This window comes from Lepisma saccharinum, chromosome 9, assembly GCF_977018435.1.
Source record: "Lepisma saccharinum chromosome 9, izLepSacc3.1, whole genome shotgun sequence".
Lineage (NCBI taxonomy): Eukaryota > Metazoa > Arthropoda > Insecta > Zygentoma > Lepismatidae > Lepisma > Lepisma saccharinum.
In genome coordinates this window covers 18,474,685-18,491,806 of record NC_139237.1, presented here as the reverse complement: position 1 = coordinate 18,491,806, position 17,122 = coordinate 18,474,685, and the positions used below count along the sequence as shown (strand labels likewise).

Here is a 17,122-nt window from a genome sequence, read left to right as displayed (position 1 = left end):
TAGTTTTAGGTGTAGCCAAAAAAAATATCAAGAGGGGCATATTTTTGACAAGTTTATGGACAACAATCTCTCAGAAGTGCCTTTTATAAGTATATGCAAATCAATCTGAGGGGGGTCATACTTTCCGAAGGGCATTTTTTACAAAAATCTTGGATTAGGAGGGTTCCACACTTGAGCAAAAAGCTCATATGGGCATGTTGAGCTTGTTTTAAGTGTATGCAAATCTGCTTGAGGGGGGTTCATACTTTCCTGTGCTGGTTGTAGCATCAATTACACTACTAATGTTCTCTTCCCCTCTTCTCTTGTGAAAGGGTATGCTGTTGTTTTAGACACTTGTCTTAGGGTGAGTTGTTGTATTTTATTGCCCGAAATATAGCTCGGTGACCCCCAAACAAATTTTTCCTAAGTCTTACCGTTTCCAAGATAACCCTGTTTCCGGTTGCTATTTTGGATTTCCGAGCATAGGTTTTTTTCATATTTACTCACATATAATCGTACATGATGAATCCGCAAACAGATTTTTCCTAAGTCTTACCCTTTCCAAGTTAACCCCGTTTCCGGTCGCCATTTTGGATATCCGAGCATAGTTTTTTTTCATATTTTACTCACATATAGGCGTACATCATGAATCCGCAAACAGATTTTTTCTAAGTTTTACCGTTTCCAAGATAACCCCGTTTCCGGTCGCTATTTTGGATTTCCGAACATAGGTTATATTCACATTTTACTTACGTATAGGCGTACATGATGAATCAGCAAACAAATTTTTCCTAAGTCTTACCGTTTCCAAAATAACCCCACTTCCGGTCGCCATTTTGGATTTCCGAACATAAGTTCTATTCATACTTTTTCTCACGTATAGGTGTACATGATGAATCCGTAAACAGATTTTTCCTAAGCCTTACCGTTTCCAAGATAACCCCACTTCCGGTCGCCATTTTGGATTTCCGAGCATAGGTTCTATTTTTTCTCAGATATAGGCGTACATGATGAATCCGCAAACAGATTTTTTGCTAAGTCATGAATTGGAGGGTTCTATGACAACCTATATTAATTCTCGTAAGAGAACAGAAAACACAAAAAAAAAACAATACTGTGGTCACTACAACAAATAGTCTTCTTCAACCCCTATCCAACAAACCAAAAATCATCATCCTAACTAGAACCATGTAACTATCTACCATTTGTTAGATGTTTTGTGAACTAAGTGGTGCTTTGTTTGTGTGTAAAAAAAATGCAATGCTTTTTGCACTTGGTTATCATCACCTAACATGTTATTAATTGTTTTTTTTTTAAATTAATTACAACTGAAAACGAATAATTAATGTTATCTAAAGTTACTAATTAATATTATACAAGTAATTGATATATTTTTTTTGTTCTTGTTGCTAGTGTTGGGTAATTATAGTTGTTGCAAAATATAGCTCTCGCGTATGACAGTTTCTGAGTTTTGTTGGGTATATATAGACGAATCGAAATTTTACTTGTTATGTTAAATTGTATGTTAGGGTACATGGTAGGAGAAATCATTGTATATTAGAGCGCTCTTTTGATGATTTGCCTATAACTGCATACAGGCTGCCGTAATTTAGCATAAAATCTCCTGATCCTGTTTCTTCTAGCATGTGCGACGTTTGTTGTGGTGGGATCATTGGGGGAAATGTGATTCTCCCAGTATGTCATCTGACTTACTAGCATATGCGATACGAAGAACAGGTGTGTATGTGGCTTACTAGGATTAGGCTCATGGTAATGAGGTCCTAGTAGCTGAAACGCTGTCGGGGTATTTTGCAAAAATTTCCCTTAAACAGTTAACAAATATAATATTTTTTTTTAATTCAGACATTAGATAGATTTTAATAATATATTTAAAAAAATAAGTTAGGTAATTGTGGCTTCTACAGTTCGCCAAGCAGGGTGCTCTTGCATAAGCTCTTATCAGTCTGTAAGTTGTAATATATCGGCAACAAGCAACCTGCGCTAGAGGTAGATGCTCTTGACATTGTGTTCATGAAAAATAAAAGCTTGAGTAAATTTAGCTGGTTTTCGAGTAACTTTTTTTTTTTTGCACTTGATATTGTGTTTTCTGATTAGTTAAAAAATACCTAATGTGATGATTCATATCTTCTGATTGCGCGACAAGTTATTACGTAATGTGATGATTCATATCTTCCGATTGTGCAATAAATTATGATGTAATGTGATGATTCATATCTAATGTGGTCTCTTCTGATTGGTGGAAAAATACGTCATACTTAACGTGGTCTCTTCTGATTGGAGGAAAAATACGTCATAAATAAATCGAGGTTATATAAGGGGTGCATAGGACAGTCAGTCATAGTTTGCGAAAGCAGCTTGGAGAGTACGGACATCTTGTTGCAGTGTTCCTTGTAGATTTGCGTTACGTGGTGAATAGCAAAATATTTTTTTATACAATATAATTAATTAATTATGATTTGTAAAAAAAAATTCTAAGAACAATTATTTTTTTCTTATATTGCTGTACCTAATTACACAACAGTACGTGGGAAGCAATTGTGGATTCGACATCTAAAATCACACATCCGTATATCGGCATATATATATGTAAATAAACATACCCCCCCAAAAAATGCATCCCACAAAAATTTGTCTTACATGTAATAAAAGTATTTCGTATGCTCATTATGCGCGACATAGTCGTACCTGTGTGCCTGGCAAGCATTTATCGGCAACAGGGATGTGTCCTAAGTGTTACAAGAGCTTTACAGTTGCATATGTCAAAAAGCATCAGCTTAATTGTAAGGATACTGGAGACCCGGCGTCACAACCATCGACTTCGGTCAAGAGGAAGACTGAAGCAGATCCTCTTGGTGTGTTGCCACCTGCCAAACACGTTAAGGCCGTACTAAACGCAATTTTGTGGTAATTTTTCGATAACAGATGGCAGCACCGTTTGCCATGGCAACCGAGGGCCATGTTGCCAGATCTCCGCGTAATCAAGGTAGATACATACAGGTTGGACGATTAGGGTACTCCTTGATGGGATATGACGTCACGTTGGTTAGCAGATTTTATTGAAAAATCTAATGAGATGTGGACCGACGTAATTGTTTATCATGAGATTTTAGTTGTATGTTCTTATTGAAAAAAGTACAACAATTTATCTGGAATGCAAGATAGTAATTGTCGTAATAGTAATATAAAATTCCTTTTATTGTATTATGTATTTCTTTTAATATTTCGAAAGCAGAAGAGAACATACAAAGATAGCTGTAGTTAATTCAAACACGAAATGCATAAAGTAAGAAGAGTAATTGAAATAATTGAAAACATTTTGAAATTACGTTTGAAGCGAATCCTGCATGGACTGTAGAATTCACTTTACAGTATATGACAGTACTTGAACATATTTATATCTTTTATCGCTGACGTTAGCAGATTTTCTTCAAACATTTGCAGAATTTCAGTGAACATCTTGTAAATATTTATAATTATTAGCGCTCTCTAATGGTCCTCAATCTTTTATCCTTCAAGTGAATAAACATGTAATTCTGCACCCTTATTTTTACTGAGTTTTAATATTGCGATTTTGAAAGAAAATTGTCAGAAGAATCCTGGATACACAATAGAACACATATTTGTTATTTTTATAATAGTTCAATATTAAATACAGTTTTGTAGCGCACCTAATTTATTTGCATGTCATGTCACCACACAATGTCCTGTTTCATAGTTCTTTACGGATTTGGTCTATTCTGGTTTTCAGTTCTGCAGCTGATGTAGAATATTTGGAAGAATCAGTAACATTTTCAAGTAACAGTAACTGTAAACTACTTACGTTATGAAATTAGTAATTGTAACTCAGTTATTTTTCCACCTAACTAGTAAGTTGTACAATTACTTTACTGCAGGGAAAGAAATATTAACTTGAACCAAATGTTCTCCTCAAATAATGGGTAAATTGACGATTATTAAAGCCGGCCCCCGCGGCGGAGTGGTTAGCACATAGCGCAACGACGCCAGGGGTCCCGGGTTCGAATCCTGGCCTGGGCATAGATGCTCGTGAGTGTCCATTCATCAATTTCATCATATCCACTCATCTCTATCATCGTAAACTAGCCAAAAGTGGCACAAAAAGCGAAGTAAAATAAAGCAAATCAATCAATCAATCAATGAATTGATGATTATTAAAATCCGGAGACCACGAGGACAATTTTGTATTTTTTTCGTCAAGAGCCAGGATGTATCCCAAGTTTATTTGTATTAGAACACTTACAATATAATATTACATACATAATCTCCAACAATTCTCATGGACACACAGTAATTTTATAGTTCAACAAAAATTCTAAAAAATATTTGGTTTGCTCAGCAAAATGAAATGAAATGTTAATCGTCATTGCTTTGTAACAGAAGTTTACTGTGAATTTTATTGCCTCAATGTTTGTACATGAAATGTAAGAAATAAGTTATAATTTCGTGACACTTAATGCTTAGCATTTCGTGGTCATCGGTGGTGAAAAGGACATCGCGGTTGCAACTCATGGTCCGAACAACGTCTTACGAGATGAAACAAATCTAGAGTAAAGTAACTGTAATAATAACTATGTCAAGTACTTTATAAAGAACAGTAATAACAGTAATTATATGCGAATTACTTTCTCAAGTGATTAACTCGGAGTTACTTTTAAAGAGTAACAATTCAAACACTGCTGATATATCATCGAGTTCAGCAACATATTGGTATGAATTGCGAGGGAAGTTGAGCCTCTCCCTTGGCAAAGTGGTAACGTAATCGCCTTGTAATACAGGAGTCCCATGTTCGATAGACGGTGAGTGTACAGTGATAGTCAAATAAAAATGGGACAACTAGATTCTGAAAGTCTCCCTTCTCTGCAATGCGTCTTGTGTGTTCTCTAAATTTACGGCGATGAGTGAATTGTAATAGCAAATTTTCAATGGCAAGTTCTGTCACTGCCGTTAAGTTAGGCAACACACATAACGCATTGCAGGGATGCAGGTATTTCAGAATATAGGTGTCCCATTTTTATTGCCGGTGACTGTATATAGTGGTTTGGATCCCACTTTAAACTGTAGGTACAGTCCCAATTCGCCTTTCTGTGTATAAAGAAGATTTAAAAAACGTATTTCGAGGGAAGATACAATACAGTAATAAATACCATTAAAATAGAAGTTACAAAATAATTGTTTACAGGGACTACTAAAACTAGATTTTCCTGATATATAAAATCATTTACGTTGTTGTTTCAATGTATATTTATTATTTTTCTTTATCGTACTATGCAAAACATTATTGCGTTCTCTGAGAGCAGTGTTAGCTATTGGGTTCCAAAACTGGGAGAGGGCAAGGACACTTTAATTTCTCTTGGTAGATAAGAGTTTGTATAGTATTGGGGTAAAAGTGGGGGCCATCTGCCCCTCCCCCTAATTGCCGCCACTGTCTGAGAGATATGCTTTTTGCAAATCATCATCGTATTCAGGAAGAAATTTATTTTCTTCAGATTTTTGAAAATACCTCTAAAAAATTAAACTTGCAAGAATATCAATGAATGCGTACTAATGCTTGACAGACAAGACAAGTAAGTCACACCCCTGGCACTGTTTTTTTTTCTCCTGTTTCCCCTAATATGCAATTTATAATTGATGACCACTTGCTATCAGATATTATTAAGGCTTGAAACATAATTTCTTGAGCATATTTTTGGACTCTTGATTTCTAGTAAATCATCACCATTCTATCAAGTGTCTACGCTAGCAAGCAAAAATGTATGTACTCTTCCATGTAAAGTTCAAACAGTCCACTTTGTTGATTTACAGTATATTCCGTAGAAGCTTATACACCAACTGGCATGGTACGCAACTGCCATTGTCGGTCAAACCTATTGTCCTTTTGTACAAATTTCAATAGTGCTCTTTACTATTTGTAGAAGACACTTCGATTAGTTTCTCAAATGCTCATATGCAAAAGGAATAAATAAAAATAGTTTTAACATCGTATATGAGACTATGAACTTACAAAACATGTTTAAAAAATATTGATATTACATTGTTACAACCTAGACAAGTTGAGTTAATAATCGAACTTACAGATGTTGAGTAAATGGATTTGAAAATAATGGATCCAATTGGCACTATATTGCTTAACGATATCGTCCTGTTATTGAAGGGCAGTTTGGTTCACGATATGAGCTCACTTCAATGATCTAACTTTATAATGAATGTTAAATATGGTGAGCCTAAAAAAGAAATTGGCAAAATAATTGTTAGAAATATTTTCATAGTAGAGTGATGATTGCAACGCTATATGGAGTGAGGTTCCTCCAGGTTCGAATCCTGGTTTTAAGTATGTATTTATATCATTATCTTTGTTCCAATCATCCATTTTATCAATTAATTATTCATCATCATTGTTCCATGGAGCAGAAGTTGGAGGTAAATTAACAGAAATACGTTACGAAATGGAAATTCAGTTTCTACTATATTTTTATTTGAATTATTATAGTAGACCAACCAAGAAGCAAAAAAGCTTAAAAAAAACTTTTATCTGCATGGAATGTTAATAATAGGCATCCATGCAAAATCAATCAGTCATAGGTCTGACAGAAAAACTAGTCAAGCTTCAAACTCACTGGTATTCGAAGTATTATTTAGTAGATGTAGATGTAGATGTTGGACTCAGTACTTCGTCTAGTGACGTATCAGATGATTATTCTAAGAACGTTTCCGGTAACAAGAATGTTACTAACACTTGTGCTCGTAAACATGTCCGTTGGAAGCACAAGAATAATAAATCTGTAAGATCTAGCTCTGACGAAACTTCCGTAAAGAAATTCCGATGTGACCACGCAGAAGGTCTATTCCCAAATCGAGAGTTAGGTGCTGAGAAATATAACTACACAGATGCTTGCTATCGACTGTTTTTTTTACAAATGCACATGCTACTTCTAGTTCTGTGTTTACTAAGAATAATGACAATGTTAGTAATGTACATAATAATCCACATTGTCATCTGGATAAAAGCGTTAAGTCTCCTTGTATGTGGTGTGATTTTAACCCACACATATCAGAACCTAATCCACAAAATGATTGTGTTAGTAATATTTATCGTGATGCAAGTGTACCATTTTCAGTTTCGAACAATCACGATGATCATCAGTCGTCTGTAAATGGTTCTAGATTGCATGATTATGGTAACACAGGGTTAAATGGAGCAAATTATATTTGTTATAATCAACCGTATAGTTCGAGAGGAAAAAGTGATCATCCTATAACTAGAAATACATGCAATGGAGATGGAAATGCAAGAAGTGGACGTTTAAAATTAAGTGAACTATCTCAATTGCCTAAGTTCTCGGGAAAGATAGAGCAACAATCAGCGAGAGAATATATTGAACAGCTGGATAACATATTAAATGTTGTAGGAGTGCCAACAGAAATGAAACTGCAAAGTATTCAACAATGCTTCATTGGGAGAGCTGGTTATTGGTTTCGGACTCATAAATATTACTTTAATTCTTATGAGCAGTTTGTACAAGAATTCATTATCAGTTTGCTTCTTCGGACGTTATCCAATCACAACTCTCCGTATTGAGGAATCGCAAATACGATCCCAGTGTGCATGGCAGTTTAGAGACTTTTGCTTTAAAAACTCACTCTATTTATTGCAAATTGGTTGAAAATCCTCAAGATATAGATGTTGTGCAGTTAATACTTGGCCAATTACCTGAAAATATTGCCAATCACATTACTTGTCACGAAATTCGTTCAGTAGATCAACTTACTAGCATTTTAAGAAGAACAGATGTAATAAAATTTAGTAGAAAGGGGCTTGTTGTTCTTCCTAATGAAGACAACGAACGTGAAAATATTCCAAAGGTTTTTAAGAATTCGGAACAAACTAGAGGCAAGTTAATGTTCGACGTTCGAAGACCACTAGTGTTTGTACTCAGATTCCAACTAGTAGTGAGGTAGATGCCAGTGCTGTTATCAATCAAGGTTACGAAAATCGGCAGGGAAACAATTTTCGAGGCCGATATTTCAACAAATTTAGGCGAAGCTCTAATAATTATGGATATCATGTAAATTTTATTGCTCGAAACAATTATAATGGGGTAAGATCTAGAAACGGAGGAAAATTCCAAAATAATTACAGGCAAAATAATTATCGTTCACCTACAGGACAATTTTATGATGAAAATTTGCTCAATCAATCGCGATTCTATTACAGGAATATGAATCGCAATGCTAATAATAATACAATGCCCTATCAGTGTTTTCCTGCATATTCAAATTTATTAAATTCTCAACCTGAATCAGCAAGTTTGGTATCACAAACTAATTCGGATTCTACAAGAATGATAAATCATGTTAAAATTGAAAGACGAGATAATTTACTTCAAGCAAGTTTTGTACAAGGGCAAAGTATTGTTAAAGCATGCATTAAGAAATTTTGTTATCCTTCGCATTTTAATTTAAAGAAAAGTGGATTTTATGCATATACAATGGAACTGATAATGTTGGAACTTCTTCCTATTGCTACTGATGTGTTAAAATAAGACAATTGTTGCTCCATGCAAGTAAGAATGTGAATGCACATTATGTTTCTGCGCGATATTGTTTAAGGATTTGTTCAGAGATTAATATACTCTGCATATAAATAATTGATTTATGCCAATGTATTGTATCTAGTAGGAATGAGAAATGTAATTATCCACTAGATTACATATCGTTATTATTTTATTTGAGAATTGATGTGTCTACAAAGTACATGAATAAATGTAGACAATACTTTTATGAAAGGCTATGGATGCCCTGACGATGTGATGATTATCTTCGCCTAACAAGTTTATGTGTGCGCAAATAAGTATGATATTTGAAGAAACAGTCGCAGCATTATGTTATTACTTGCTACTCAATTGACAACTTGATGTATTTGTTCAAGGAAATAAGTAATCATGTAGCTATATATGAATAATTACGGAGTTTCCAACTGAGATAGTGAATTGGAAGATTTGAAGAACAGAAGATCTAAGTGCATATGTAGTATTTCTTGACTGTCCTGTATTAGCTACATCTATAAATTACTATTGCTGATGAAATTATCCAAGATTTTGTGAAGAAGTGAAGCAAGAAGGTTTGAAGATTTTAAGAGTTACATCGGACAATGAGAAGCTATAAATACAATTTCATATGTAATAATTTATGTTCATGATTGTTTCCATTCAAGAATATTGTCTTTAGTTTAATGTACTGAATGCATGCAACTAAAACAAAATGAATACGGAGATCATAGTGAACTGAATTAATATTGTTTAAAAGAAATATGTTGTAATTTAAAAATGCAATGTTCAGAAGTTTGTAACTAAATGTAAAATTTTCGATATTTACAGAACTTAAATAAGTCGAAAATTTTCACCCGGAAGGGGTGCGTATTGTGACTGATCCAAATATGTTCATTTTTTTCAATTATATTTATTGATTAATTTTGTGTTTAAAATGCATTATGATATTTACGTTGTTGTCAATTACTATTTTGTTATGCTCCAAAACGTTGATGAATTAATAAGATGTATAATTAATTATTGATAATGTGAAATTACGATGTATAAATTTCTATACATATTTTGAGCATAGCATGGAAAAACAGAAGACAGGACATCAATAAGTGATAAAATATATGGAGTTTTTAAATAGTGACGTCCGAGTTTCATTGAAGTTATCAAAATCCTAATTGCTCTTTGGTAAAGTGAATACTAGGATGCTTCGTTGAAGTTCAAGTAAAAAGGCTTGCTTCACCAGGAATATAAACGCGCTAAGTACTTATGAGTCAAATCAGCTAGGTGATACGTTCAGACTATTAATATGGGTATAGTCGCAAATTATATAAAATTAACATTAAAATACCAGGGGGAATTAAATATTAGGCATGGGATTTACTATAATTGTTCCGGTGATTAGGAATGCGTTCCTTAATCCAGGGCTTTTTAAAATAAAAATTTGTTCGTTAAGTGCATTGCGTTCATGGGAAGTGTAGAGTGGAGAGGGGGGATATGCGTGGGATAAAATGCTGGAGCGTCTGATGTTAGCATGTGCTATGTATGTAGCGAGGAGGCTAGAGAGAGAACTTGAGTGGAATGTATTAATAGATGTTAGTGCATATGTGAACGGGGTTTCATGACACTAGTCGAAGCGGGCTTTTATACTTGAAATTGTGATCGTATCCGTTTTCTCTTTGTTCCTACCATCAACGAAAGTGACTTCATAGGAATTCTCGTTAACTTTTCGAAGAATAGCTCCTTTGTATTTATAGGAGGACGCAAGGGCTTTAGAAAATCCTGGAGTCGGACTGGAATCTAGGATCCACACATGTTGGCCTGGTGAGTACTGAATTTGTCTAGAAGTGTGATCTGTGTACTGTTTCTGTTGTTCGAAACGCTTGTGTAAATTGTCATGAGCGGTCTGACGTATGGACGTCAGGAGTTCAAGTCTTTGTGCGTTTATCTAGGACATGTTGTCAGGGTCGTAGGTATGACTGTGTCAGCTAGGATCCTTGGGTTATAGCCAAAGTAACATATGGATTTAAACGTAATCCAGAATGGAGTGTAATATTATGACTATACGTGGCGCTAGCCAGGTAGTCACACCATGCATCCTTTTTCTGCAATTCAAAAACTCTCATGACTTTCTGTAAATAGCTGAATGAGCTCTCAACTAACCCTTCGTGAAATGTGCACAACTGTCTACATGTGTCAGCTGTACGCCGGTAATTTTGGCTAACTCCCGTGAAAGTAAGCTTCATTTGGATGTTGAGCAATCTAAATAAATAGTGTTCGGGAGACCATGGACTAGAAAAACCTTTTCAACAAGGGCTGTTGCTATGTTTTGTGCATCATGATTAGCCCAACGAGCTGTGATGACGTATCTAGTACTACTATTGACTATTGATAGAAAATATTTGAATTTGTGTGTTTTAGAAGAAACTAAGGGTCCACAGACGTCAAGATGAATTTGTTGGAAAGGAAGGGATGCAGGGGGGAATGGCTGGAATGTATTGGGTAGAACCTTGTAGTTTCTTTGAGATCTGGCAAGGGATGCAATATCGAATCTTATCATAGACATATTTCTTCATTTTAGGGGAAAAGTAGTGCATGAGCTTTAAGATATATGATTTTTGTGCGCTTTGGTGACTTCCATTCACTTTATGTGTATGAATGAGTTCGAACACTTCTTTCCTAATGCGTGTGGAACGCAAAGCCTATCTCGACATCCTGCTTTGAGTCATGTTGTTCTGTGCAAAATATTATCTTTGAGTACATAAGAATAGGAGATCTTTTCTAACCTAGGATTACTTACTTGATCTTTGTTTTCTAAAATATCAATGATGTCTCTCAAATAAGGGTCTTTGCGCTGTACGGTGCTAATATAAATATCTTCCGATTGTGTATGGAATACTTGACTAAAGAACACATCATCAACATCATCATCGTCATCCTTTTTTAATGATTAGTCTTTTCAAGCGGTAAGCTTGCACGGGAAAATGAATCCGCAAGTTCATTTTTAATGGCGCTGATTTTCAAAATTTTGAAAATAAAGTGCTCTTCTTACAAAAATTGAAGTAGGATTTTTGGTTTTGCGAAGATAGGATAATCCTTTGTTGTCTGTAAGAACCACAAATCGTTGATTCATTAGAAAAAACTTAAAAGTTTTAAGAACATAATAAGCACTTGCAATTTCAAGAGAAAATGTGTCAGCTTTTTCCACCGTTCGTGTTAAGGATTTTGAACAGTAAGCGCAGGGATGTAAATTTAATTCTTCGACAATCTGTAACAGGGCTCCACCAATACCATCCACACATGCATCAATAAACACAAATGAGGGGCGCTTAGGTCGTTAAAGTCGGAGGATAAGGGCTGAAATTATCATTTGTTATAGTTTTTCGAAAAATTTCTGGTGTTCGTCAGTCCATTCAAACTTGACATTCTTTTTGAGAAGCTTGAATAAACATTCTGTCGGTCCTGCAAACCCTTGAACAAATCGCCTAATTAAGTTCACAAGTCCCAAAAAACTACGAAGCTTGCGTTTGGTATTAGGGGTGGGGTATTACAAAATGGTTTTAAGAATATGCTCAGAAATTCCCTTCTGAGATACCAGATTGCCAAGGACTTTTACTTCATTAAAGGCAAGCCTACACTTAGAAGTTGATATTTTAAGGGATGCTTTTCTAAGTTTTGGAAGACTCTGTCCAGTAGGTTAATCATGTCTGGGAGATTTGAACTATATAATATCACGTCATCCATGTATAAAGTAAGTTCTGTACTGTCTATTCAACTAAGGGCGAGCTCGGTTACGATGTTCATTAAACCGGGGGATGTTTTAATCCCTCGCATAAACGAGCATTCCTAAAGCTACCAAGACTGTTAATGGAGAAGGCGGTAATGTCCTCACAACGCTCTGTTAAGGTTACTTGAAAAAAAGCGCTTGAAACATGCAAGATGGAGTAAAAGTGCTTACCAGCCATCTCTGCCATAATCGTGGAGATATGTGGTATTTGAATATAAATCGGAGCTATTAAACAGTTTAAAGCCCGAAGGTTGGAAATAAAAAGATAGATCCAAATAGGTTTCCTGATTAATAGGACTGAGTGTCGATAGGGACTTCGTGCACAACGTTCTGCAACACCTTGGTCTAATAACTTCTGAATTTCCTGTTTCATGGGTTCTCTGTAATGAAAGGGTATATGGTAGATTTTGGCATACACTGAGGAGTTATCTGTAAGCTTGATGTTGTATTCCAAAACGTTAGTTTTAGTTAATTTATCCCCTTGCTAGAGAAAAATATCTGCTTATGTGTATGCGAGCTTTAGGATTTTTCTCTTTCTTCTGGGGGGGATTCCAGAGTTAACTTTGAGCTGGGAGGAATTGAATTTCTGTTGACTTTCACTTATGTGTTGTTTTACTGTGCTACTTTCACTCGAAGTGAATGAAAATGTGACATCTTCGCTTTTATTTTCCCAAATGTAAGTGATATACTTTAAAATTTCACATGTCGATATTTCGCCAAATATCGTGTCTATTTCCAAAGTGATTGTGTTTTCAGTAGGGTTGTGTATGTGAATGACAGGTGATTGAGGGTTTACTGTAGCATTGGGAAGGACTATTTCATGCTGAGTCATAAGCAGATGGGATAAAAAGTACAGGCTTAGGGGTAGAAATTGTCATGAGGTAAGTGTCAAATTGAGGTAAGTTTTTGACCGCAGATTTAACTGATTTGTGTTTGAAAGTGTAGCTTTCCCCGTATAAAATTTTGCATTTTCAATTTGGTTGAATATGGCATACGACACCTGGTGAGTTTTGGACTTTGACCTCAAAATTCTGGAATTTGGAGTATGTCCTAAATGATGAATGGTTATTTTATTGTCTTTAACGCCATCTCGTACCTCTGTGTTCGTAAAAAGTAATATCCTAAAAGTGGGGGGAGGGTTGTAGAATCTATGATTCTGAAAGAGTGCGAATATTTGTATTTTCCAATATTGATAGGGAGTATTACAATTTCAGACATATTCAGTTTTGTTCCAGACACACCTTGAATGGTTAACTTTACATTGTAGGTTTTTCTTTCGGAACGGAGGAGGTGGGAGGGATAAGTTGATATCTGGGAACCAACATCAATAAGTAAACCTACTTCTTACCCTTGTATACTGCTGTTGATGTAATACAATCCATCTTTCTCAAGTATAGGAACTTTGTCTATTCTACTAATATTTTCGATTTCGTTCCTGAAATGCGAAGATGATTCTAGTTTAAACTATTGCCTCTTTGTGGTTTGTAATAACAATTAATACTCAAATGGTTATATTGGCCAGAGAAATTACAGGCCGATGCATTTGTACTGTCGCTGATTATTATATTTCGGTCCTCACCTCTACCTTGAAACATATTACTTCCTCTAAATTGCCCTCCAGAGTTTGACCTATAGTTTCCTCTTTGATTAGCCATATAAGTACCTCTGTAGGGGAATTTTTTAGTCCCCTTGTTTTAGCTCTATTGTCCCTGTTATGGGTGTTTTGATTTGCATTCCTTGCAAACTTAAAGACGTTTGCGCAAAAGTTAAGCATTGAATTTGGGTTCAGTTGTTGTTCGCGAGAATGTAAACACATATTTCCAAGCTCCATGGAAAGTTTATTTACATGGTCACTAGAGGCGGTGTTATGAGTAAGTTGAGCGCTGGCCACAGCTGGTGGCGCCGCGGAGTGTGGAATTTGGGAACTTGGATGGGATAAAAATTTTGGCCTTGATAATTTCTCATAGCAACCATTAGCGTAGCTGGCTGCGGAGGAAAGACGGGAGCGGGAGTTGACTGTATACTTTGAACTTGATAAGATGGGTGTGGGTGGAAGAGGTGGATTCTGGTTTTACGCTACAAATTGCCGAGCCTGAGCTGACGTATTGCCTGGAAGGAGAGAACAGACCTGCGCATGGGAACAGCTGTGAGCTGGCGTTGGGGTCAATGTCTGACGCAAGCTTGCTTGGTCTATAGCCTGATCAATTTCATATTTCTCCTCCATTATGCGGGAATAAATCAATCATTGTTGGCGTTCAAGTTTTGTAGGTGGGCTATTAATTCCTCTGTTTTAGCAAAGTGTTTGTTAGTTTAATTACTTTTTACACGGAAATATATGAGAATAAAAATTTCACGTTGACTTACCCTTCGAGATATCTAGTGCACCTTGCTTCATTTAGTGTGTTGGGACATACAAACATAGCAGGGAATGATGTTTTCCAGTACATTTCGCCTCCTGCTTCCACAACTACGGTAATGGGATTAGTCTGGAAGTTATCCCAATACATCATCACTATCACTATACTGCAAGCTATGGTTGTTGCACAAGCGCATATCCATAATAATCTGTAATTGTATAAAACCACAATTTTAATTAACGTGTAAGTGAACAGAGGGTACAGGAAATTCGCAAGAATAAGATGGATTTTAAGCAATCAGCTTTCTTACTTTAACAGTTTTTGCTACAATATTTAATGTACTTCGACATTACTGCGGTAACAGGAGAACCCACACAGCAGAGCTCGAAATAGACTGGACCGAACAGAAAACGCGTTCCTGAACGCGTTCCTGTTCGTGAACATTAAGAAATTTCCTTTTCCTTTAAGTCAGAAACGGCAGGCGGCAGTTCCCGTTGGTTTCATTTTACACTTATATCACTATATTTTTATTTTCAGTATAAACTATTTTTTTAATATTATTCAATAGGATACTTCTTCAAATGTAACCTGACCGCCCTGAAAGATTTCTGTACAGAAATCGTTAATTTGGTAACAGAGTTCTTGAGAATCAGCAGAGATTACCCGCGTTTAAAGCAGTTCCTTCTACTAGGTGAGAAACAATGTTATGAGAGATTTACATTTTATATTCGCCAAAAATATTAATAGAGTACAAAAAAAATTGAAGTATGAGGAATAGTTTAAGAGAATACTTGCAATGCAGCACGTCAAAATTCGAATCAGGGAAACTGATGTGAGGTTGGAAACAGCCCGTGGTCCACGTGGAGGACATAGCTGTAAAGTTTGAACACAAATTGTTATATTTGCGGATAGTTTATAGAAAATATAATATAAATAACACCTTGTTAGGTACTGTGCAATGAGAGAAAATTAATAATTCTCGCAAATTTCGACAAAAATGTGTTCGTCGCATTGACATGTAGTAGCTTGCGCAATCATCAACACGTTTCAAGGCACTTGATACATGCGATGTTTTAGAGTTTTGGAAATATTCTCGCGTCACAAATATATTTTTTTCTTAGAAATTAAGGGTCAAGGGTTCATAATCAAATACTCTCCAAAATGTTTCCCTTTTCTTTCAACATTTGCATTCAGATACATTGAGTATGGAGTTTAATAATTAAGTTGAATATATTTGTTTCAGAATGATCGCAAAACAAAATTCTCTGTAGGATTCAACCAATGTTTCTGGTAGGTCATTATTTTTTTCTCTCTGGCCGTAAGGTATACGTAATTCAGAGATGTTATTTAATTTCAGAGCATTAACGTTCCACACAATCTAGGCATGCTACATGTGAAAAGTTTGCAATTATTTTGAAACTAATTTGCACAGAATATCCTTGATTATTTTGATTATTTTGCCTTCTTTGTTACAATCTTCTTAATTAAAATTTCCTTACATAGTCCTTATAGCAAGTTCGCCATGAAACAAATATATTACTCTGAAAAATTGCGGTAACTTTATATTGATTACTCCGTAAAACGTACATGTTATTCACCGTAGATTCAATCTACAGAATTTTCCTGGTAAATAAGAGAGAGCTGTAGGCAATGAATCGAACTTCTCTTTCACAAATACTGTTTGGAAGAAGAAATAAATGTATAACAATTATTAAATGTTTTAAAACGTTTATCAGTGCCGTGAATAGTTATTATTGATTTTAAAACGTATAAGCAGGTTAATACATACGTTATTAAAAGTGGCAGACGGAGTTTGCTACTCAAACGACAGCGAGTAGGTGCTACTACTGCGAAACAAACAAATGCACACGACGTACGCCGAGATGACGCTGAGGCAAAGCATGTCTGAAGATGTTGTGAAAAAGGAAACCGACAGTGTGTTTCTCTTCGACTGAGAAATTATAAAGGTAAGAATTGAAGCCAAGAAGTGTAGTGTATAGAAGTGAGTGTATTCAAAATATTCGCAAATTGAGCGTAATATATACACATATATTTTACAAGGAGGGAAGTGAAAATTGCATGTGTAACTCAATGTAATTCCTAATGCATGAACACAAATCTTGATACACACAGTCCCACCTCTAGTTTAAATATTATCTCCATGCAATAGAGCATACGTATTTTAGGTCATAGTTTTAATATATTTCGTGTTTATGTTAAGGGGCTACTTGCTCTTGTAAGCAATGTTTATATATATATATATATATATATGTCCGAAAGTGGCAGTATTTTATTGCAAAAAGCAGTGTTTTAACGAATTTTGCAAGCGGTTCACATTCAAAATTTGCATTAACCTAATTTTGTATTTTGGGAAGCAAAATATAAATGAAGACAGGAAATATAAATGGTGTTCACGTTGCTGT

At 35.3% G+C, this 17,122-nt stretch overlaps 1 protein-coding gene across 1 annotated transcript in view; it reads right to left on the bottom strand.

The window, feature by feature from the left end:
- The window catches only part of LOC145992595 (pickpocket protein 19-like), a 1,169,780-nt gene that overhangs the window by 989,039 nt on the left and 163,619 nt on the right, over positions 1–17,122 (bottom strand). The window contains exon 2 of the mRNA XM_083128951.1: positions 14,707–14,907. Within this exon, the coding sequence (XP_082985077.1) occupies positions 14,707–14,907 (201 nt within the window). The remainder of the gene's footprint in view (positions 1–14,706; positions 14,908–17,122) is intronic.